General features: G+C 36.3%; 1 protein-coding gene across 2 annotated transcripts in view; it reads left to right on the top strand.

Moving 5' to 3' along the window:
• Positions 1 to 26,659, top strand: part of robo2 (roundabout, axon guidance receptor, homolog 2 (Drosophila)) — an 866,533-nt gene that overhangs the window by 7,894 nt on the left and 831,980 nt on the right. Inside the window, exons 1-2 of one of the 2 annotated variants that reach the window (XM_073923224.1) lie at positions 6,754 to 6,912; positions 9,143 to 9,274. In XM_073923224.1, coding sequence (XP_073779325.1) covers positions 6,894 to 6,912; positions 9,143 to 9,274 — 151 coding nt within the window. In that variant the 5' untranslated portion in view covers positions 6,754 to 6,893. Of the gene's footprint in view, positions 1 to 6,753; positions 6,913 to 9,142; positions 9,275 to 26,659 lie in introns of those variants that run through there. The other variant, XM_073923230.1, reaches the window with a different exon arrangement.

Consider the following 26,659-nt stretch of genomic DNA (forward strand, 5'->3'; position numbering starts at 1 on the left):
TACCGTGTCGCCAGTCTTGGTTTCAGTCACCTGATATTCTATTTTCATGCGGACAAATGGAGAAACTGCATAGTATAAAGTCGGGCTGGGTGATTAATCAAAGCAATTGAAATCGACATTCAGAACCTATAATCGATAATCAATACATTTTTTCAATTACTTTCCCTACCGCATGTGGAGTCATGTGACCCCGCTCTGTTGACACTTCTGCATTGAGTGCAGCGCATGGTCTGGCGCAGCGTTCACGCTTTTGCACACCCCTCGCTGTGACTGATGCCGACCCTGACTTTCTGTGATTTTTTTTTTATTATATTTTTTTGTGAGTGTAAGAGAGGGCAAAAATTAAATAAATGAATACATAAAATAATCGTTCATTAATTGTAATCGAGTTAAAATGTTAAATTAATCGAGATTTAGGGCTCTATTTTGACAGTCCATGCGCAGAGCGCAAAACGCAGGGCGCAAACGCTTTCAGGGCGTGTCAGAACGCGTTTTTGCTAATTTAAGGACGGGAAAATCTACTTTGCGCCGTGGCGCATGGTCTAAAAGGGTTGAGTTTATTTTCTTAATGAGTTATAGGTGTGTTTTGAGAATAAACCAATTAGAGTCTCATCTCCCATTCCCTTTAAGAGCCAGCTTCGTCGCGCCAAGAGCGCATTCGCTATTTACAGGACGCAAAGTAAGTCTAAGTGGAAAAAATGAGTATTTCACTAGTAAACGGTTAACAGTTAACAGGTTTTTTTAACAGAAAACTGTTAAACAGAGCATCTACTGTGTGAGAATGAGAGATAAATGATCTACTTTCACTTTCGCTCTTGGATAGGGAAACCTTTACACACAGACATCAATTAGCCTATAAATAAATTTTGTTTAAGTGCAAATATTCGTTTCAAAACTGTTTCTAAATTCAGTTCTAATTTCCAGCAAACGAATAAGTGAACAATAATAACAAAATGTGCTCAAAAACCTGAGTTATATCCTAAAACACATGCTTTGCCCCATATGTTCTAAAACCTGACAGGTGGGCAAATCTAAGCTTGTTTTTAATAAAACAAATATAAATATGGATATAATAAATAATACTACTACTAATAATAACATTATACAAAAGCAAATTGTTATAAATGAACTGAAAAAGCCTCCCGAGATGAAGAAGGCATAAAAGCAGTGATTTTTCATATTTAGGTAGGCTAGAAAATAATATGTTTTGTCTAAATAATATGTTTATATCCTATATCTATTCTTATTATATCCTATATATATTCCCTTAATATTTAAATTTTTTCATATGTAAAGATATTTGCCTTTTGCTCTCTTGTGCGTATTAAGCAGTGTGTAAGCGAGGCGCAACTCTGCGCCGGAGTTTAGACCGGGTTTGTTTTGGTCTAATGAAAAATCTATTTAAGTTTCTCAAAATAGCAACACGCCAGCAATGCGCCTCAGTACGCCTTCCTTTTTAGATCAGAACGCCTATGGGCGCACAAATGAGCGCTAATGCATTTGCTATTTACACAGTGTAGCGAAACGCCTCAAAACGACTCTTGCGCCAAGCTGAAACTACCAAAAGAGTATTGCGCCTTGCGCCACATTGCGCCGGGTGTATGATAGGGCCCTTAGATTTTTAGGTCAAATTGCCCAGTCCTAGTAAAAAGTGTGTTTTTGAAATCTCTTGCCTTTTTTAAAGTGCTCTAAAAGTAACACCTAAAAGTATCTTGCATCTGTTTTTTTTTTAATACTGAAGCCAACAGCGCAAAAGATCTTGAAGAAACCCCAATGTTTTAGCCTTCATCAAATACATGCGCTCATTTGCATTGCATTAACTGCATTCGTCCTATAATGCTACAGTAGGATCTTTAGTTTGTGTGTATAGAAACTTCCACATCTGAAAATGAGCAATGCCCCATACAGTACATTATGTAAAGTAAGCCTTTTTTCATATTGTACCGAGTTCTAATTGTGAGCTGCAGCTTCTGCCAGTTTTTCACTTAAACCACACTCCATGTCAGCTGGCCGTGTTTTAGTCACTGGTATCATAAAGACATAATACTTCATTAAGTGTAATGGTAACTCCATAAATTTAGGCCTGTGTGCGCCTCTACAAACATATCGTTAATATTTGATGAATTGTTGGTTCATAAAAGCTTTGTGTTTAATGAGTGGGACATTCCAGACCATGAGTTATATTTCCTAGCGGTCGTCTTACTCTCAGTGAATTAAAAAAGAAAGCTTGGCTACGTCTTGCGTAGCAGGGAACATGGCCTTTGATAAATTGTGCCTAGCTTTCAGAATTAGTCTTTGGATATTGAGGTAATCACATATTGGTTGTGTCTTGCTAAATAAATAATGTTTTGCTGTACCAGAGCATGTCTTGACTTTCAGATATGCTTTGAGATACTAAGAAAAATTGGTATTTGTTTTGTAATGAGTCTCTGGTACATTTATAAACTGGTGGTTTTCACGTTTTGAACTACTGACACAATGTTCCCACAACTAAAATAGGAACTGCACTCTTGTATTGACTGTAGAGCTTGAAATATGAGTATTAGTAGTCAAAGCATTGTACTACTCACTTCTAAATATTACTTATGTTTGATTTAATTTGATGAATTTAATAAATAAATTAATAATAAAGTACTGTTTTATAGTTTTTTTTTAGCTTGCTTTTAATTTAAATATATAAAAATATGTATTATTTTTCCCAGTACTTGGTTGCGGCTAAAAGAGCATTCGCTGCTTAAAACATATGCTGGAATAGATGTTGGTTCATTCCGCTATGTCGACCCCTGATAAATAAAGGACTAAGCCGAAGGAGAATGAATGAATATTTGTATTATACATGAATATGTAGCAATTTTTTATAGTAAATACTTTATTTTAAATATAAAAAATAAATTAATTCACAATTAATTACATTAATATCATTATTCTACACTTCAAAATATAAATTATTTTATTTAAATGCAAAAAAAGTTTTTAATTATATATATATATATATATATATATATATATATATATATATATATATATATATATATATATATATATATATATATATATATATATATATATATATTAGTAGTGGGCCGTTATTATGTGCTGCGTTAGACTCTTATCGCGTGACTTTCACCTTGATAGTTTAGCTTGGATGTATACCTGACCGGTGGGCCATCTAACAAAAGAGTGCCCTTCTGAATCAAATCAGCTGGATGCCTGACTTTAACTGCAGTTCAGCAGTTTCACTTTAACTCACAAACATTTCATTCATCCCCCGTGACAAACTGGGGTATTAGAAGCAAATAGGGATTAAGGACTGGTAAGAGTGTTATGGAATTTAATAACGTACGCCAAATGAAAAAAAAAAAAAAACTTTGCTTTTCGCGATGTGTGTGTGTGTGTATGTGTGTTTGCGGTTGGTCCCTTACTGACAGCCACGTGTGGATCTTATCAGAAAATATGACAAAAGGTCCCAAAGACCGTGGTGTTTACTTCAATAAGGCGACTAATATATGCATACTCCACATGTTTTAATTCCATTTATGTTTAGTTCAGTTATGACTTTAGTCAGATTAAGGTAATCAAATATTGCTGTTTTGAGCTTATGTAGGTCAACAGTTCAAAATTCATGTTTAACCGAATAAACAGTTTGTAAACACAAGTACATCTTATTGAACCAATTATTGTAGTAGAACAGTTTCTCAAGCAGTTTGTGATGCATTTTGGAAACAGGAGATGAGCCCCTGGTCTAATGCGCTACCTGGCTTGAGAAACCCGTTCTGAAAGACTTATTTGGGTAGCACACGTATTATAAATGACTTCGGCAGAGTTCAAATAAGCTATTTTAATCTAGATTAATTCCAAGATTATCTAAATTTTAAAAAAAAATCTATGCCCACCTATAATATATATATACACACACACACACACACACACACACACACACACACACACACACACACACACACACACACACACACACACACACACACACACACACACACACACACAGTTGAAGTCAGAATTTTTAGCCACCCTTTGAAACGTTTTTTCTTTTTTAAATATTTCCCAAATTATGTTTAACAGAGCAAGGACATTTTCACAGTATGTCTGCTAATATTTTTTCTTCTGAAGAAAGTCTTATTTGTTTTATTTCGACTAGAATAAAAGCAATTTAAAAAAATTTAAAACCATTTTAAGGTCAAAATTATTAGCCCCTTCAAGCTATATTTTGTTTAGATAGCCTACAGAACAAACCATCGTTTTACAATTACAATGCCTAGTTACCCTAACCGGCCTAGTTACCCTAATTAACCTAGTTAAGCCTTTAAATGTCACTTTAAGATGTATAGAAATGTCTTGAATAATATCTAGTAAAATAATATTTACTGTCATCATGGCCAAGATAAAATAAATCAGTTATTTATTAAACATTATTAGAGATGAGTTATTAAAACTATTATGTTTAGAAATGTGCTGAAAACAAAACCTTCTCTTTGTTAAACAGAAATTGAGTAAATAATAAATCAGGGGGGGCTAATAAATTAGGTGGGCTAATAATTCTGACTTCAACTGTATATAAAGGTGATTTATTTGGCACAAATGTGAAAAAATAAAGTGAAAGTGACAAAATAACAATAAAGAAAATTAAACTATACAATATTTATTAAAAATTGTTTACTAGTGATGTGACGTTGTTCACTGAGGCTTCGAAGCATATATCAAAAAAATATGCATCTCACAGTGAAGCAGTGATCCAGAGCTTGATTTGTTTTGCTATAATCATGTGATCAGTGACATCCGAAGCTTCATTTTCGCCTATACCCACGTGACTGCTTCAAACGATTAAACACCCTCATGGGTTAGTAGTGTATAGCGAGAGATTAAGTGTCAATTACATACATTTCCACTGTTTCAAAGCGCTGTACGATAATACAATAATAATTTATAGTAAAAAGATTTTGTATCACACTAAAGTGTATAAGTGTATTATTCACAACTGTTTTTAAAGAAGGCGACTGCATATTGTAGTGTAGTGTGTAACGTAGGGCAGCTGGTGAGTGCAGCACAAAAAAAAAGCATTACTCCCATATCCTCCTACTTCGAGCATTCGCCTCCCATGCAGGAATCGACCAATTCGATCCCAGCTCAAAATGAGTGGGTGGGTGTCGGATCAGTTGGAATATGATAAACATGAATACTTTTGAATACCTTTGATTTTACTACACTCATTGGTCGTGTAATGTAACATACCTCATATGTAACAAAACTACAGCAATTGAGTAATATGTTTATATTACTATTGTTCTACTACTACAGGAATGAGTTGTGAACATTTGACATTTTTGCAACACCGTGCTTTTCTACGCATCAACCAGCAGAGATCCTCATCGAGCTCTGATTTGGAAAGCTTTGAGTAACAAACCTTTTTTCGATACAATTGAGTTGAACGGTTCAGAAAGCTTCATTTCACCATCACTGCTTAAAGGTTTGTTCAGCTTAGGGATGGCTGACGTGAAACTGACGTTTCGACACAGTGTCGAGATCCCGAAGCGCAAGTGTTTCGAAACACTGCACCGAAGCATGATCCGAAACACCCAGGTCACGTGACTAAAGTGTTTCGAAACACTTGGTCACGTGACAAAAGCGATTCAAAGCATCGATCATTTCAGAGGCGTTTCAAGACCCGGAGAATCTGCATTTGACTGGCATGATCATAACCATGACTCTGTCTAGTATGGCCTAGTGGACTGTGCGTGTGCACTATGGTGCTGTTTGCCAAATTTGTTTTGGGTTCGAATCTCGACTAGTACAATACTCCAAAATCATGCTTTTATGTATTTTAATCATGTTACTGTTTTATGGTGTAGCCTAGATAGGATACAGCTGTGGATATGCCATCAATTTAGCATCATTTTTGTAACATTATAAAACAATAATTCATAGTTTTACAGTACTGTGATGGGTTTAGGTTTTGGATAGACGTTAATAAAATACAATGGGAAATTTAATTAATAATATAAATAATTATTGTTAACTTCTGGCCACAACTGTATCTGATCTAGTAACAACCCTGTTTTATGAACAAAACAATACAAATTTATTTACAAGATGTTTATTCGGATGTCAGAGCAATGTTGAAACAAAACGATACAATAACAAAGCATTACCAACTGGTATCAAAGCATTTCAAAACAATTGAGTAAGTCTGGAGTCGAACCCATTATTCCCGCATGGTAGTCACAAACTCTAACCGCTCGACTAAACCATTTGATGATTCCGGGCTACAAAGTGGGGTTTGATACCTCAATTTGCTCAACTGTTCTTCGCTGAAGCTGTTTCAGTGAAATACAAATACAATGACCACTAGGTGTCACCGTAGAGTGGTGTTTCGAAACGTTTCGAAGCTTCGACACATTTGCTTCGATAGTTTCAGTGTTTCACGAAGCCTCGCTTTGCCCACCACTAGTTCAGCTAAATCAAAAGATCGGAACAAAATCTGCCACACACAATCTCTTCAATATCTCCACACAATACACATTACTCCAACAACTACCCACATGGAGGGAGTGTTTGGGGGCCATTTTTTATATTTGGCCCCGCCCATGGGCTATACCTTTTTATAGTTTGGTACGGAAATATGTTGACAAATAAACAAGACATTCGACAAAATAAAAATCAATTTAAATAAATATGTAACTCAAAATACAACAACCAACCAATTTTGATATAAAAAACAGAACAATGGGTTTTTTCACTGGCAATGAGGTCGTGACCCTGATGATGTCACTCCAAAATGGCCGCTCTGAATGGATGGTGAGAAAGTATTGTATAAATGTCCTAGGTTGCAATCTGAACAGGTTTGGTTCTAAGGATACCGTTGAGTGTGTCATCTTTCTATGGTTGTTTTTTTTTTAAGTAAGTGGTGTTTAAAGTAACATGTGTCTGTGGTTATTTCACAGTGTGTTTTGTAAATATGACATGTGATATTGTTTGAATTGATTTTGTATTGAAATGGTACATAAACACAGTGATAACCTCCCAGCAGGCACACAACATCATAAGATGTTAATATTAGGTTAGATTTAGGTCATGACATCAGGGGACTAAAATTTAATGTGTAGCCAGCGTCTAAGGATTAAGTTTTTTTTGATGTCCAATAACAACATCAAATTAAGTTGATTTTTGGTTGATTTTAGGTTGTGTTTGTACGTGACCAAAATCCAATGTCTGATAGATGTCATAGGTCTAATCAAGTTGCACATTATGTCCACACATGTCAAGGTGCAACTTGATTTGACGTTGATATTTGGTTGATTTTTGGTTGATTTCAGGTTGTATCTGAAAGTGACCAAAGTCCAACGTCTGATAGATGTCATAGTGGTATTGTCCACACGTCAAGGTGCAACTTGATTAGACGTTGATATTTGGTTGATTTTAGGTTGTGTTGGAAAGTGACCAAAGTCCAACGTCTGATAGATGTCATAGTGGTAATGTCCAAACATGTCAAGGTGCAACTTGATGACATTTGGTTGATTTTAGGTTGTGTCGGAAAGTGACCAAAGTCTGACGTCTGATAGATGTCATAGTGGTAATGTCCACACGTCAAGGTGCAACTTGATTAGACATTGATATTTGGTTGATTTTTGGTTGATTTTAGGTTGTGTTGGAAAGTGACCAAAGTCCAACGTCTGATAGATGTCATAGTGGTAATGTCCAAACATGTCAAGGTGCAACTTGATGATATTTGGTTGATTTTATGTTGTGTCGGAAAGTGACCAAAGTCTGACGTCTGATAGATGTCATAGTGGTAATGTCCACACGTCAAGGTGCAACTTGATTAGACATTGATATTTGGTTGATTTTAGGTTGTGTTGGAAAGTGACCAAAGTCCAACGTCTGATACAGTAGATGTCAAAGTGGTAATGTCCAAACATGTCAAGGTGCAACTTGATGATATTTGGTTGATTTTAGGTTGTGTCGGAAAGTGACCAAAGTCTGACGTCTGATAGATGTCATAGTGGTAATGTCCACACGTCAAGGTGCAACTTGATTAGACGTTGATATTTGGTTAATTTTTGGTTGATTTTAGGTTGTGTTGGAAAGTGACCAAAGTCCAACGTCTGATAGATGTCAAAGTGGTAATGTCCAAACATGTCAAGGTGCACCTTGATGATATTTGGTTGATTTTAGGTTGTGTCGGAAAGTGACCAAAGTCTGACGTCTGATAGATGTCATAGTGGTAATGTCCACACGTCAAGGTGCAACTTGATTAGACGTTGATATTTGGTTAATTTTTGGTTGATTTTAGGTTGTGTTGGAAAGTGACCAAAGTCCAACGTCTGATAGATGTCATAATGGTAATGTCCAAACATGTCAAGGTGCAACTTGATGATATTTGGTTGATTTTAGGTTGTGTCGGAAAGTGACCAAAGTCTGACGTCTGATAGATGTCATAGTGGTAATGTCCACACGTCAAGGTGCAACTTGATTAGACGTTGATATTTGGTTGATTTTTGGTTGATTTTAGGTTGTGTTGGAAAGTGACCAAAGTCCAACAACTGATAGATGTCATAGTGGTATTGTCCACACATGTCAAGGTTTAACTTGATTAGACGTTGATATTTGGTTGATTTTAGATTGAATTTAAGTTGGACATTGGACATTAATGTTGGGTTCTGACGTCAACTTGATTTTCATTTCAGAACAAATTTAAAGTCCCCACGATGTAGGGGTATGTTGGGGTACAACGTTAATAAGACATCAGGTTGACAACCTGTGCCTGCAGGACTTAGACAGTAGACAAATAAATAAATAAATAAATAGATTATTTATTCCCATTAAACAAACACACATGCACAATACTGAATTATTTGCTGGCATTCAGACCATGTTTGTAAATGTATGCATATTATTGTATAAGTGCAATATGTGAATGTAACAGTCATGGTGTATTTGTCAGTCCTACACTGTGACAATAATAATAACGATTTATTTATGTATTCAATACAAGACGGTGTTAATTATATTTAAATTTTTTATGCATTTAAAATATATGTATACTGTATATGCTTACTGTAAAATTCTGTATTTCGCAAATGTTCAATTTTTACTTGTCCAAAATCTTTAATTTTCTCCTGTGTGACAGTAACCAATGGTGTCATGGCTGTCTCCCCTGAGCGAGCGAGGTGTGCTGTGGTCCTGGCTGGACCTCCTCTCCTCCTCATTATCTGTGTCCTGTGGATCCTGTGCTCAGACTCAGTGGATGCTCAAGGGCAAGGTAAAAATGAGTATTTACTTTTCATTCGCAGATGCTTGCTCCTCAACTGTCATAGGCAATGATATAGACATGATGTGTAGATCGCTGTAGTGCTGCTTGTGTCAACATTAGGCCTGACAGACAGATGCTTGACGGGTGCTTTGGTGTTGTAGAGTGATAATGCTTGAGTCTATACGGATGATTTTGCCGTGATTTTTCATTAGATGATGGTTTGAGTTCATGTAAAGAGCTTCAGTGGTGTTTGTTCATCTTGGATTGCTACTTTATTTTAAAAATATGTTATGAAAAGATAAATTAGGCATTCACAAGACATCAGTTTTTGTTTTCATGGCTGGTTTTGATGGATGTTGTGTTGTTTTATGTGTTATGTCAATTTGTTTCTTGTAATACAGTTGCGGTAAAAAAACTTTCAATTACAAATAAGCTTTTTATGCTTGCTTTAGGTGGTTTTGGACTTGAGTGCGAAAAAGGGTTAATGTGAATACTGGGAGATGGAAACAACACACTCTGATGAAGCAAACATTAAACCTATGTGACTTATCAGCTGCTTCTATTATGCTTGACTTGTTTACTGTTGGTTGCTATGTTACCAATACTACAGTCAGCCGTTCTAACAATTGGATGGGAATGCTGAGGTCAGACTGCACGATTTTCAAAGTAGTTGTTTCACAGGTGTTTTCACACTGCATGACTATCTGGGTTAGCATTTCGTCGCTGCTTTGCTTACATTGCAGGATGGATCAGCGAAAAAGGGTTTCATACTGTGAGACTTTGTCTCGGTCCGCAAACTACGCCTCTCACAACCAAACACATGCGAAAAATGACAACAACAAAAGTGGAAACAACATGAGGTCACATAATCTTTTATTATTAACTATATAACTACATAATAAGAAAGAAACCTATAATGGGGTAGAAAATGCACTTATTTTGTTCACCTTGCTTTTGTAGAGTATTAGCAATTTCTCCTCAACTTTGTATTTTCTCGACCTGGTTGGTATTGCTCACATGACACGTCAAACAGACATGGGTGCTTCTGCCAAATTTCCACTAGTTTTTCCTCCATTTCTTGGGTCCAAAAAAACTGGAGCTTTTAACTTCTCCCCAAACCTCCTGCTTTTTCAGTGAAAGCTGCGAAGGAATGGAACTCCATCCCACCAACAATTAGAAGATCATGCACTTTTCGTTCTTTTCAGTCTCATGTTAAAAATTGGTTATTGACAAATCAGCATTGTCAGCATAAGTACTGTATTCTTGACACATTTGTATTGTTTTTCTTTGGCTTTTTGCCCTCTTCCGCTGCCATCAGTCTTGTTTCTTCTAGTTCTTGTTTTTTACTTTTTTATTGTATTTTATATATGAAAATGTATGTAATGTTTAATGCTGTGCTTCTATTTTAAGTGTGACTTTTTAACATTCTGTAAGGGGTCTACAGATGACAAATAGCCATTCTTGGCTAATTCTGGCACATTTTACAGTAATGTTTATTAATGTGCATTGACCCTATAAATAAATAAACTAAAACTAAAACTAAACTGCTGGCCTGCAGGTACACATGCTAGTGGATGCTGCTTTCGCATTAGCTGTAGATAATCGCTGATGTTTTTTTTCAGTCAGAACACATTTCACACGGCATGATTTGAATGGTCCAGATATTTAGCATGTCAAATATCTCATGGTTGTCAGCGACGCATTGGTGATTCTCTCAGATCACGTCTTTGATAGTTCACAGTCCACTCTAAAAAAAACGTTGAGTTGTTTATTTAACCCAATGGTTGAGTTAAACATACTGTATTTGGTGCTTTGTTTGTTTTTTTTTTACCTTTATTTGGTTATTTATATAATAACTCAACCAGTTGGGTTACAAATTTAGAATTTCAACCGTGAACTGATTTAACTGACACAGAACAGCTGTATTAATGTGCGGGTAATGTTGTTTTGCAGTATAAAGTTTATTTAAGCTCTAACGCAATAATGTTGTTGTTATTTCTTTTTTTTAAATCAAATGACCTCTCCGTGTCGTGTTTTTATATCCTTTTCTCCAGCACTCTTGATTATTGATGATACAAACGTGCGCTTCATAGCCGATCAATATTAAATGGATAGCACTTTCTCTACCTCCCGTGTTCATCTCTGCGCTTTTGTTTTTTTGAGGAAATTATACACGTTTGGGATATCCGGCCGGATTCCCATCTTTAAGACCCAGCGGAGACATTCATTTATTTACACAATCATAATTATAAAATTAATAGTAGTAATAGTAAAAGTTATACCAAAATGGAAAAAAACAAAAACAAAAAAAACATCTAATCAAAATAACCCAATGCATTGGGCTAAAATAACCCATAGTTGGGAAGGTGCTGTAATAACCTTTAGTTGGGTTATATGTTGGGGTATTTTTAACCCAACTATTTTAACAGAGTACTCACTTGAACGAGCACCAATTTGCCTGTGATTTCAGGCATTTGTTGGCGATTTATAAAAAAACCTGTCGGCCAGTCAAAATCGGGGCTAAAATCATGCAGTCTGAACTTGGCATAACACACTTAATTTGCGCGTCTTTTTTTTGTAGAATTTAAAAAATGTTTGCTTCATGACTGCAGTTACATACACACTCATTATACAATTGTAATGGCACTTTAGCAATATTCAAACTTAAACCATATGTAATAAAATTACTTTTTTGAAAGTTAACCTGAAGTCCAATCAGTCCAGCTAAACTCAGATTCAATTGCTTGAACTGTTTATGCAGAAATCCAGTCATCATTGTGACTTTATGCCAGTATTTGGACAAAGTTGTTCTTTATGACTGTCACTTTTCCTTCTGAGTAACTTTATTAAAGGTCCAATGAAATAAAATAAAGTTTTTTTTAAATGTTATTATTGGTGTCATTAGTTTTTAGGATATCTTTAATCTAGTGCACGCCTAAACAGTGGCAAAATTCACATCTAGGAGATGTAAAACTAATAGAAACATGTAAAGCTTGTAGTTTGTCACTTACACCTATGTGAATCAAGGGTTTTATTCACAAGATCTCATACTTCAGGTAAACGTCTTACTTATTGTGTGTACCTGATCATCAGCAATGTGATTTCTGCTCTCCCTGAAAACTGTTTCACAGCACAAGATCTCTGTATGCGAGCTGTATGTGATTCTTCAAAGCGAAACTTGAACGAGCGTCTGACATTTTACAGCAGCATTTCTTCGAACCTGCCTCGTGCCAAACCTCATTTCTCATTCTCTCAAGTAGACGCGGTGCAGTTGCACACTTTGGGTTCGGGTCCAGTTTTAATTGGCGTCTCCCAGCGAGACAAGGCCGCGTTGCCCTCTACTGTCAGTGCCTCCGCAGACTAGCACCTCTCCAGCCGCCAGGCTTATTTATAGTGGAGCCACACATACACACACACACAAACCCGTTCACTCATGCAGCTCCGGCTGGAAACAATCTGAGAACTTCTCCTTTTGCCTTCACTGCCAAGTGGCGACGATGCGCGAACCGCCTCCGTCTTACAAGGTTAATGTCGGGCTGTTTTTTTGTGTGTGTGTGGCTGGGCGGAGAGTTGGAACGACATGAGGGTTTAACATTCAGCCCTCATACGAGCTCGGACTGATTAATGGAACTCAACTGTGGCATATGCCAAAGTAAAATATGCAGGAGGGTGATGCAGACAGGTTCAAATGAATGAGTGAGTCCAACACATCGCATAACAAATCCCTTGGGATGTAGTGAAGCTTCACTGGGCAGAATTATTTGACAAAGCTGACATCAGGTTGTGCTGGTAGTTTTGTGATGCGTGGCTGAGGGTTTATTTTTAGTGTGAGGCGACTCGTAAAAGAACTCGTCTGCCGTGTAATAATTTTTCTTTTCTCCTTCTCCTGTGAGCTCTCTAATATCTTGCCTGTGTAACTGTGATGTTAGTGAATGGAGGTTTTCAGTTCAGTGGTTTGGAAAGCTGTAATTATTGAAAAGCAAATATTTTCCTAGAAACGTTGTTCATGCTGGGCGTTTCACCTCATGTCTAAGGTTGATTTCCCTCACCCCTCCCCCCTATTTTACATTTTCTTTTTGTCATTTGAATTATATTTAAATTCTAATAAAATTTTTATATTGATATAGTGTAGTATTCCACAAGATAGTAACTGAATATTTAAAGTTGCCTTCAATTGATTTTGGATTTTTAAAAATGCTGGTCATTATGGCTTTGCTGCTTTTTAAATAATTTGTATGTATATGTAAAGAACGGCAGAAAAAAATAATTTAAAATAAGCTGTTTTAGAATATATTTTAAATATATATATATATATATATATATATATATATATATATATATATATATATATATATATATATATACATATATATATATATATATACATATATATATATATATATATATATATATATATATATATATATATATATATATATATATAAATTTTTTTTAAATAAGCTGTTTTAGAATATTTTAAATAAATAAATAAATATATATATATATATATATATATATATATATATATATATATATATATATATATATATATGTATATATATATATATATATATATTAACAAAATAAAACAATTAAAACAAATTAAATAAAGTTTTTATTACATTAAATAATGAACACATGAATAAACGCAGCATGGGTAAAAAAAATGTTTCATATAATTTTTGCTTTTGAAAAAAAATAAAAAAATAAAATTGTACATAGACATTATTAAACAGCATCAAAAGCGTACCAAACCAACTGGTGGCGATATAACCCTAAGCATAAAGGCAAGTTGGCCAAGAAGTCTGCAAAAGCATATAGTGCCCATAGACTTTTAAAAATATGGACGTAGTATCCGTGATGTATACACTGTAAAAAATAAATCCGTAAAATTTACGGTAAAAAACTGGCAGCTTTGGTTGCCAGTACTTTACCGTTAAAAACACGGTACAAACCGTAAAAGTAATTTTTCATTTTTATGGTTAATTACCGTATTTTATTAATTTATAGAGGTAATATGTCTGTATTTTGAATGACCAACATCTACACATCTTTTGTTACACAGTTAGACACGTTAGCACACCCACATGCAGGTGGTGATGAGGAATTTACATAATGAGCCAATGCTCATCACAATCAACTTCTCCTACAAGCAGAAAAGAGTATCAGCATATAGAAGGTGCTCAGAGTCATTCACACAGCTACTAAACACCAGTAAGGTAACACGCATAAAATTAAAGTCATGAAATAAACATTGTTTATCAACATTAGATGTAACATAAATCTCTAATGTACATAACTGATGGGGAAACAACTAAAAAGATTTATATTTATGTCAACCAAATGCATAAAAAGTTATGTGCCATGCAGGGAATTCTGGGAAAGTCAATTTACGGTTATTCGCCGTATATATTAAGGAAACATACCATTAACCAGATTACGGATTTGTACTGTAGCATTTTTACAGTTTTTTTATCATTGAAATCACGGCCATTTTTTACAGTGTAGGTGTACTTATAGGTTTCGGAAGAGCGTAAATGAAGCTACAAGTGGGCATGGTCAATTGTTGCCATTTTATTCGTATGTCATTGCACCGACCACGAGTAACCAAAAAAGGGCAAAAAGGCGGGTTTGAGCGGAGCTACAGATGCCTGCTAGCATTTAGCTCAGATGGGTTTTTCTTTGGGAGAAATGCTTAACACTTCATTGCCTGTGATTCGTTTATGTTTTGAATACATGTGCTTGGTTGTTTACTATATTAATAAATTCTGTTTGGTCTTTTAAAAACACTGTTGTAATACATTGAGCCACTAAGCATTTTTCTTTTGAAATTTTTCTACAGAAAAAAAACATGAATTACTTCTAACTTAAAATATAGTCCTGGCATAACACTGTATGACAACGTTTTCGATGACTGTTCAAAAATTTTCAAGATAAAGGAAATTCACTCTCCTGGGAAATGGAGGCCACTTGAATGGATTGCAAGCTCAATAACGTACACAGCATGCCATATAATCTGATAATTTTAAGAAACAATCAAAAAAGGCAGCGGACTATGTAAAGCCACATAGCACAAAACAAAAATACAATAAATAAGCAAGACAAGTTTATTTATATAGCACATTTCATCAGTGGCAATTCAAGGTGCTATACATAATCAAATATATACTGAGTTCAGCGGCTAATCAGCCGGAATCAGCTGAGGTGATGTGACGGCGACCGGCTTGACCTAGCTGTCACTCAAGTGGCCACACCCTTAATTTTGCAGACCTAATACAAATTAAACAAATTAGTTAAAAAAAAATTGATGAAGGGTCAAATTAGCTATATGCACCAAAACCATCTTTTGTACCAAGCTGTAAACATGTTTTCATCAGCTGTAAAAATGGCCAATTTGTCTTAGCAGTCAGTGAACATCTGAAGTTTCTGGAGCCGGCCCCCAGTGGCCAGTCAATGATTGAATTTTCAGTTACTTCCGTGTTAGTTTCACGAGCAGGATGTTGCTGCTTGATAGTGTCACATAATCTAGTAGAAAACAATAATTTTCATGTGGACAGAGCTTATAAATAATAGAGAAAGAGATACATTTTAGAATTCTATTTTTTCAGTACCATTTTCAAAAACACAATTAATGAATGTACATTTTAATCAACACATTTTGCAAATAAAATGTCGTTCATCTTTAACAGAGCATAGCATTTCTTTATAATTCCTTATGTTTTCAATTTTGTCAATATTCCTTTTTGTAAAAAAAAAAAGAGGAGAGACAGAGAGAGAGAGAGAGAGAAATATAGAGAAATTTAATACACCTTTATTTAATACAAAATTTTAAACTACAACATGTTTCATTGATTTAAACAAAACCATTTACACTCCACATGTCTTCAAACTTGTCCAACTCTTTCATTGACGAATAAAAATAAAATTATGCCTTATTCTTGCTCTTATAAGCCCTTTAAAAATCAGTTCAACGTTATGATTGGTCTCATACAAAATCTTGTGTCTCCTACTCGTGTATATCGCGATTTTTGCTTGTCTTAATATAAAATTTAACAGACGCCCTTTTTCTTTCTTTCCATAATTAAAACCAAGCACAAACACAGTTTTTGTAAACATCTCATCAACGGAAAGAAAAATAACCTCCAATAAACTGAATAAAGACCCCAGTCTTTCACAATGCATAAAACAATGAAAAAATGTCTCTCCTTCATCACAAAAAGAACATTTATATCATGAACAGTTAAATTCAGTATTGATAGAAAGAGAGATAGAGAGAGAGATGCTTCACATGTATTAATATTTCTAGGTACTCTTTATTGCTGATTTAAAAAAAGTGAGTTTTTATTTTCTAATGGTCTGAATCAAACAACAAACTGAAGACTGTCAGTTTCCGTTCAGGGTTATAGGGGTCAAACACGGAGTCTATGCTTTGCAGAATTTACCTTTCCCACAGAAACTCAATTACAGGTGAAGGGGAGCGCAAATCTCATTTTTGGCTTTTTGGAAATGACTTCCTAAATCTAATTATTGCTCCATTATCCCAGAAAACCATGTTTCCCCTTTTGTTTATAACTTCTGAGGACATGAGCAATCAGTTTGAGGCGACTCTCCTGTTTGTGTGTTTGTTACGTTGGGATGTCGGGCTACGAGCGGATTCCTCCAAGCGCAGCAGCCGCAGGAAAACCGCATTACAGGACATCCATCTTCGTTACCTGGACTCTCTGGCTCCACTGTGGCTCTGTGTCAGGTTGCAGCTTTTTACTGGAGGAGCGAATGTTACGCCCCTTGTGTTTGATCTCGGCTTGGTGGGGATGTTTTCTGCATGTGATCGGCAGTGTTGATGACGTGCTGGGGGTTTTGATTCTTGATCCGCTGTCTGGAGGCACAGGAGGATGAGCTGTGCTTTGATGTAAAGAAGAGCGAGTGCATTGTATTTCCATATTATACGCGATGGTTGGATTTGCTGCATTAGTTGCAAGTTTTTTTTTTTTTTTGTAATATTAAAGTGCAGTTAAAAAGAGCGGCTGAGTTATTTGCAGGGTTTGCACACTTCTTGAAAGTACTTGAATTTCAAAAATATAAAATATAGATATATTCAGACCGGAGAAGTACTTAAAAACAAGCGTAGATCATTGAAAGTGCTTGAATTGATTTTTCAACAATTGTACTGTGCTGCAATAAAAAACCGAATGAAAAAATATAAGACATTCTTAAATTAAAAATCTTAAATTTAAATCTTATACACAAACTATGACAAGTAAAGCATTTTATAAATACTTCAGAAAGAGCATTTGAATATTACCAGTATTAAAACGGTCAATTTTTGAAAATGACACATTCAAAACATTTTTATCATGATGACATTTTAATGTAAATATTAGGTGTAAGTGAAATGTTAAAAACTGGAAGGACTTTCATGGTGCTTTAAACACTCACCAGCCACTTTATTAGGGACACCTGTCCAACTGCTCGTTAATGCAAATTTCTAATCTGTCAGTCAAATGGCAGCAACTCAATGCGTTTAGGCATGTAGACATGATCAAGACGATCTGCTGTAGTTCAAACTGAGCATCAGAATGAGGGAAAATAATGATTTAAGTGACTTTGAATGTGGCATGGTTTTTGGTGCCTGACGGATTGGTCTGAGTATTTCAGAAACTGGTGATGCACTGGGATTTTCATGCACAACCTTCTTTAGGGTGTACTAAGAATGATCTGAGGTCAGAGGACCGACTGGTTTGAGCTGATAGAAAGGCAACAGTAACTCAAATAACCACTCGCTACAACTGAGGTATGCAGAAGAGCCTCTCTAAACTCACAACATGTCCAACCTTGAGGCAGATGGGTTACAGTAGCAGAAGACCACACGGGGTGCCACTCCTGTCAGCTAAGAACAGGAAACTGAGGCTACAATTGGCACAGACTCACCAAAATTGGACAGAGAAGATTGGAAAAACCTTGTCTTGTCTGATGAGTCTCGATTTCTTCTGCGACATTCGGATAGTAGAGTCAGAATTTGGTATCAACAACATGAAAGTATAGATCCATTCTGTCTTGTATCAACAGTTCAGGCTAATGGTCGTGCAATTGTGTGAGGGATATTTTTTTGTACACTTTGGGCCCATTGGTAAATTGATAAAATGCATGAAATAGAAAACACTATGAACGATTTGAAACAAAATAAAATTTAACATAAGAAGCTGTCGCCTCACAGCAAGAAGGTCGCTGGGTCGAACCTCGGTTGGCGTTTCTGTGTGGAGTTTGCATAATCTCCATGACATGTGGTACAGGTGAATTGGGTAAGCTAAATCATTCGTCGTGTATGAGTGTGTGTAAGAATGTGTGTGGATGTTTTCCAGAGATGGTTTGTGGCTGGAAGGGAAGGCGTTGCTTAAAAACTTGCTGGATAAGTTGATGGTTCATTTTGCTGTGGCGACCCCGGATTAATAAAGGGACTAAGCCGACAAGAAAATGAATGAATGAATGAATGAATGAATAAGAAACTTCTATTTAATAGAAACTTACTTATCCTAAACTCTAGTCTTCCATTCTATAGAAATAGTAAAGAGGCTTTCCATTGAACTCAATGACTGGTTTCATAAAGATCCTTAATTTTTGTTTGGATTTATTTTTTTACATTAATTATTGAACATAATAAGTATGCACAACTATAGTTTGCATGCTTTGTGTCTTACATTAAAAGTTTTGCAAAACATTTTGCAAACATGTTAATTTACTGTACCAAATTCTCTTCACTGATTAAGCTGTCTTTGATGTTTAAATTGGACTGAGACCATTTAAACTAATGCTAATCCTCATAGCTAATCATACGCTTAGTTTTTAATCCCTAAAAGCAGTCTCTCAGCTCAGGCAATGTTTTTGAGACACTTATCACAATAATAACTACATTTGCATTGGACATTTGATTTTTTTTTTTTTTTTTTGGGTGCCAGTGCAAAGTTTGCCAGTGCTAAACTGTTGTGGATGATTGACAGTTTGTTGCTGTGAGTTCTTTTAAGGATTTGAGTGGGCTCAAGTGTTATTTGAGAGGTTGGATGGGGGAATATATCAAATGTAATGACCTTGGTGAGCTCTAGTCAATCACACATCACCATCACATATATTGGCCACATGATGTAGCCTTGACAGAACGAGAGCTGATGAAATACAGCGGCTGACATAAAGTAGATCTACACTACGATCACTGGAAACAGGACTTGCAATGTTTAAAATATGTCTAATCATAGGTTTTGTGGTTGGGATTTGATTGATATTCACCAAGTTCTCAGATCAAACAATTGGACATTCAAGACAATTGGCGTTCTGGAGATTATTTTAACTAGCAGATTTAACCAATTTATTTATTTCAAGAGTTCGCCCTTAGCTGATGATTGATTATAAAGCTTGTTTGGCATGCTGTCCCGGGAGAGAGAGCCCAGAACTCGTGAGATCCTCAAGCCCGGGGCTCCCCCCGTTGCAGGGCAAGAGGGAAGTCCAAGTTCAGGTAGGTCTCGAGTACTCCCCTGCTTGATAATGTTGGAAGTAGAATAAAACGCTATGAAGTGTCAATGCTGTCAATTTAGATTTGTCAATTTACTTATGTTACATGTTTTTGGTCTGTGGAAGGAAACCGGAAAGCCCGGTGAAAACCCACGCAAACACGAAGAGAACTCGCGTACTCTGCACAGAAACGCCGACCTGGCCAGGTAGAGTCCGAGCCGGTGGCATTCTCGCTGTGCGACCGTGGTGCTAACCACTAGGCCTCCGTGCTGCCCTGACAGGGAAATGGGAGGAGTAGGGGTGGAAGGGGGGATTCTTCAAGACGAAGATGGTTGAGATAAGATACTCTGGTTATTTATAGTGGTTAAGGAGTCGTCTGATTGGTGAATCAGCATTAGCTAATGTGGACCAGGTGCTATCAATCATAAGCGCGTGCTCCTCTCAAAATTAGTTTATAAATAAACTTCACTTAATAATTAACAGCATTTATTTTTATTTATTTATTTATTTATTTTTTATTTAACATTTTTATTTTTAGTTATATTTTTCATTCTAAAACTACCTTGAACTGCAATACAGATCCAACCAGATATTAGACTGTCAGTCTGCTGCTGCTGTTTATATGGTTATGTTAATTTTTTGAACAATCTTTTTCTTAAAATGTAACAAAAATGTGACAATATAATACATCATAATTCTATATTTTTTCTTTTTCAATTTAAAAGAAAAACAATAATAAGAAGCAAAAAAAAACAAAAAAAAAACAATAACAATTAAAAAAGAGAAGAGAAAAAAAATACATAAAATGGTTTATATGATTATATGGTATGGTTGTTGTTTAGTGTTATTTTTTTAAACTAAAAAAAGAGCCAATTCAGAATATTGTTTGGTGAACACCAGTACATTTTTAATGACAATAAAGTTAGTCAATGTCAATTTTGGTCCCATTGGGTATGCCTCAATCAGCACCGTATTTAGCAATCAGTACACTGAGACAGCACAAAAATGGTTGATGCCCTGATCAATCACACAATTCTTCCAAAATTTTTTTAATCCCTAAAAAGTCCCACAATCCACCCTTGAAAATGCATAGACTTATATTATGTGCCCTTAATGAAGATTCTGATTGAAATATAACTCATTCATTCCCTTTCCTTCGGCTTTGTCTCTTATTTATTAGGACTCGCCACAGCAGAATAAACCTCCAACTATTCCGGCATATGTTTTACGCAGCAGATACTCTTCCAGCTTCAACCCAGTACTGGGAAATACCCACTCTCGCATTCACACACGCACTCATACACTACAGTCAGTTTATTTTATCCAGTTCACTTATACCGCATATCTTTGGACTGTGGGGGAAACCGGAGCACCTGAAGGAAAGCAGAGCATCCGGAGGAAACCTACGCCAACACGGGGAGAACATGCAAACTCCACACAAAAATGCCAACTAACCCAGCCGGGACTTGAACCAGCGACCGTCTGCTTTAAGCGCGGCAGTGCTAACCACTGAGCCATCATGCCGTCAAATATAAAACATGTGACCCAAATCATCAAACATAATGACCCAAATCATCAAATGTATGAATTTTTCTAAAAATAATTTGTTATTTATTTAATTTGAATATGAACAAACATAGCTAGATATGTTCTAAACAATCTAGCAACCAGTTATGATTGTTTAATGGCTGAAATGTTGCTGATAAATTAAACAATCAAATTATTTATTGGCTTCATTGATTATTTAGCATTTCCACACATCTCACTAGTCTAGTACCTGCACTTACAGGTATGTTAGTGTGCATCTGCAGTGCTGCAAAGTCAGTGATTTATCATTCCTCTCCACCATCAGTATACTCTTGTACAGAGCTAACAGCTGTCCTGCCAGATGTATTCTCTCCCCAGGTCCCTGGGTAAATCTCACACACATCAATATATATACCCACATCCAAACACCAGCTCTCAGTATCCCTCACTCTTTCTCTCCATCTTCCTCCATCTCTTTTTCTTTTCGTTCCACCTTGTGCTCAGGTATACGGTAGCCAGCTGCTTCTGGCATTTACGACACCTTCATAAAGCAGTTGTTGTTTATATATGTATACAAGACCATCTGTATCCCTGTCAGCCTTCTTTTACTGCCTGGATGAGCTAGTGGTCCGGAGAGAGGGACCTCCAGCAGAATCAGGCCACTGCCGTCTGCCAGCTTTGTTAACAGTAGTTTCTCAGGGCAGAGACACCTTGGCAAGGAGGCAGTTTTACCATACTTTAGTACAATGGTTCTCAAATTTTTTTCATCAAGTACCACCTCAGAAAAAAATTGTCTCTTCAAGTACCAACAAAATGAGCAGTATTGAAATATAGTAGCGTAGTAGGCCCAGTGAAGCAGCTACAACTCTGCACAGTTAAAAAATGTGGCAGATTACCTTAGAAATATAGGCTATATGTCATATATGACTTATTATGTACATAATTTTTGATAAATTTTGAAATGTGTGTAGCATGTACATCACATATTTAATTCCTCCGTGTACCACTAGAAGGAAGCCTGCGTACCACTAGTGGTACATGTACCACAGTTTGAGAACCACTGCTTTAGTATATGTCAGTATTGTTTGTATTAGAGATGTACAGATCAAGTTTTGATGCCGGTGAAATCCAAGTAATTTATTATGGAGTATGTATATGGCATTATCCAGTGTATGTTTGAGATGTACTACTGAGATGAATCCAGTGTAAATGCTGATAACTCAATAGCTTTTTAATAAACAAAAAAAATCCATGCTGTTTTTTTTTTTGTTTTTTTTGGCTGATTTATTAGATATTTATTATTATATAAGGCCAATAGGGTTGGGCGATGTCGACCAATTTGGCATGGTAGGAAGTCTAATGAAAAACACAGCGATCGATGGCATCTTCGTCGTTGGCAGCGGTGAATTAATTAATTATGAATAATTAATTTGTAATGAATGAACTATTTGCAGCCTACCGTTTCAACTACCGGACCTGCATGGTCTTTTACACACACATTTACACTCACACACTCATACACTACGGACAATTTAGCCTACCCAATTCACTTGTAACACATGTCTTTGGACTTCGGGGGAAACCGGGGCACCTGGAGGAAACCTACGCGAAGGCAGGGAGAACATGCAAACTCCACACAGAAATGCCAACTGAGCCGAGGTTCGAACCATCAACCCAGCGACCTTCTTGCTGTGAGGCGACAGCACTACCTACTGCGCCACTGCCTCGCCTGTCTTTGTTTTACCCATAACCAAATCATGAATAAATACAACACAAGTTGCCACCTGTCAATCACTTTTTCAGCGGGATTCTGGCATGAGTAGGCAGAGTTTTTACCAACATGGTTGGTAAAAACGTGCATAAGCAACAGGAACCAACCAACAGTGTCTGAGGTTTTTGCTAAAATAACTAAGTACAAGCGTGAAAGCAAAAGGTTGAAACTGTGTACTGACACGTTAGCTGATAGATTCAAAAGACCGAAGAGTTGTTAGATAGAGACAAGATTAATTAAATATCACGTTTAACAACTATAGTGAGATGCGATCCATCTTTACATCCTTGATAAACTGTTTGACGCGCACTGCTCTCTGGGCTGACTGCTGAAGCTCAGACGCTACAGCGCATGATAGAGTGTTTATGTGTGTGTGGTCACATGATGTGCGTTTTAGCGGTATTGTGTGGAAGGAGGGTTTTCAGAAATGCTAGGTGAAACACAAATGTGTATCGTTTTCGTTCTAAAATGCCACTTTAAAACTACGACGTATTAGTGTAAACCGGACCTAAGTGTGTATTTTTCGCGAGCGGGTTGCTGCTGCGATAGGAGTGGGGTGGAGGGTCGTGATGTCGGCTTAGCATTGTGATGGTCATCGGCGATGGACGATGGCATTGTCTATCGACCCAACCCTAAAAGCCAAACAACAATATATTTTTCTCTTATGATCCTAACTGTTCAGCTAAAGGCAGGATTATAGTTAAACTATTGTGTACTAAATATATATTTTTATTCATATATTTTTGAAAATTCTTGCAAATATATATATTTTTTCGCATCCAAGATTGTAGTTTCTTCATGTCATTCATTCATTTATTTTCTTTTTGGCTTAGTCATTTTATTAATTAGGGGTCGCCACAGCGGAATGAAGTGCCAACTTATCCAGCATATGTTTTACGCAGCGGATGCCCTTCCAGCCGCAACCCATCACTGGGAAACACCCATACACTCTCATTCACAATCACACTCATACACTTCGGACAATTTAGCTTACCCAATTCAAAATGTCAAAAATTCTAATGTCTTTGGACTGTGGGGGAAACCGGCGGACACAGAGGAAACCCACGCCATCATGCGGAGAACATGCAAACTCCACACAGAAATGCCAACTGACCTAGAGGCTCGATCCAGCGCCCTTCTTGCTATGAGAAGACAGTGCTACACACTACAGCGCTGCCCCTTCTTCATGTCATCATTATCATAATTGTTGTCATTTGGACTGTTGCGGTTCTGTTTTCACAGAATAGGAACAATTATTGCAACTTTATAGTTTTGATTTCTGTTATAGTTTTAACGATTCACCTGTCTCACAATGATTGATTGAATGATATGACACACTATACATTTTTTTTTTACAAAATGATTCAATTCAATTCAATTCAATTCAGCTTTATTTGTATAGCACTTTACAATGTAGATTGTGTCAAAGCAGCTTCACATAATGGTCATAGTAACTGGAACAGTGTAGTTCAGTTTTTAGTGTTTAAGTTCAGTTCAGTTTAGCTCAGTTCAGTGTGATTTAAAATCATTACTGAGAGTTCAAACACTGAAGAGCAAATTCATCTATGCGTAGCTCTACCAATCCTGAACCATGCGAGCCAGTGGCGACAGCAGAGAGGGAAAAAAACCTTCACCTGATAGGAGTGAAGAAAAACCTTGAGAGAACCAGACTCAGTTGGGCACGACCATTTTAATTTTTCCGCTGGCCAAAAGTCTTGTGCAGAGCTTCAGTCACCGTAGTGGAGGCTAGAAGGCTAGAATTATCTGATACAAATTTCAGGTGAACATGACCTTTTTTTATTTTTTCTAAAATGCTGCTGCTGGTATAGAGAGTAAAGCCTTTGCTAAACTAGACAGCGGTGTGTACAGAGTTGGTCAATAGCTCCCTTTACTCCAGGGGGATGGCCACTGGCATTAAATAGATATTATATTGAAGTTAAGTCTGGTCAAAAGTCTATAGAGTTAAAAGTTAAGTCAGGGAATTTTTTTGTCCTAGAAAAAACAAACAGTTTAACTTTTGGGGAACAAAGGAGGAGAAATTTATTAGCTGATCAAAAGTAGGAATGCAACGATTAACTGATTTCACTATTAACCGCGGTTTAATTCATCATGGTTAATTAATGGCTTCAAAGGACTTGCACAAGTTGTTCGAAATCCTTTGATGTTAATTTATTTGATGCCTCTGCTCTTGTAGAGCTTAACAGCTTATGGTGTCTGTTACTGAAATTCTTCAAAAAATTTGGAAATTTGGCACAGTACAGAATTTAATAAGAGATAACAGTTTAAATTCTCCTTTATTCATGCATATATATATATATATATATATATATATATATATATATATATATATATATATATATATATATAATGTGATATAGCATTTTCCTAATTGGGCATAATTAAATTAAATTCCACCATCAAACTGCACTATATTTTACTCTTTTGAAACATTGTATCAGGCTTTTATTGATGCTACATTTGCTAAATGCTGTTGTGTAGGAATATGTTGTCTGTTTTTTAGTGAGCAGACGTGTAAAGCGATTCAGTGAACTGTATTATGGCTGAATGTGGAGAAACGGTGGAGGTGACAGCACCTCTGTGCACATGACACAGCTCCATCTGTTTATCAGCCCCTGCGGTTTTACTCCAGACCCTCACGTCTGCTGTACAACTGCCCGTCAAGGTGAGCTGTCTAACAATTTGAGCCTGACACAATAACCTTTAGCACAAGACAAGTCATTTAGAGCAGTCTCATAATCACCAGTTCAGAATTCTAGCATAACATTTGACTTTAAAATGGATATAATGCCTATCAATTTGGAAAACAATATATAGGTATTGATCATAGCTTGTAGGTCTACAGGACAGAGTGAAAAATATTTATATTACAATAAAGGGTTGACACAACTGTCACTTTGAACAGGATGGTGTCTCAGAGTAAAGCATGCCATTTATACACCTTATGAGCTGCACACATGTAGATGAAAACAGGCTTTACTGTAGAACTAAAAGCAATAGCATATATTTTTATTAACTGGTAACCTGTAATAAAGCTTGATGGGTTGCTGTTGGAAATTTAAACTAAACAGGTAAATATTAATACTGTAATATTAAAGAGCCCATATTATGGGTTTTTGAAAATTCCCGTCCATGTAGTGTGTAACACAGCTCTAAGTGAAGTGAAGTATCCAGCTAAGGCTTAAATCTGTAAGAATACAGTGTTTAAAACTGTTGATTCATCTATAAAAGAGTCGACTCATAGTGCTTCAAACGAGTCGCCTTGATACCGATTCATTAGGTGTTTCGCCATGACGTACGAACGAAACCAAGTTATTCACGTGCACGCGCAAACCCGGGAGATTTCAAACCTGAGGCCCCGCCCTCTGACGCAGAAACCCAGACACACACCCACAAACACACGCACACACACACACAAACATGCCGGTGGATTGAAGTCACACTGCAGATGGATATATTGAGTCTCTACCCAAAGATGAAACCTCAGCATTATAGCCAAGCAGTTGGAAACTACTGGAAACTTCTGGAAGCTACATGCTACAAAGAATACTTCATCAGCGTTTGTTAAAGGAAGGATC

The sequence above is a fragment of the Danio rerio genome, chromosome 15, assembly GCF_049306965.1.
Source record: "Danio rerio strain Tuebingen ecotype United States chromosome 15, GRCz12tu, whole genome shotgun sequence".
In the NCBI taxonomy this organism is placed as follows: Eukaryota; Metazoa; Chordata; class Actinopteri; order Cypriniformes; family Danionidae; genus Danio; species Danio rerio.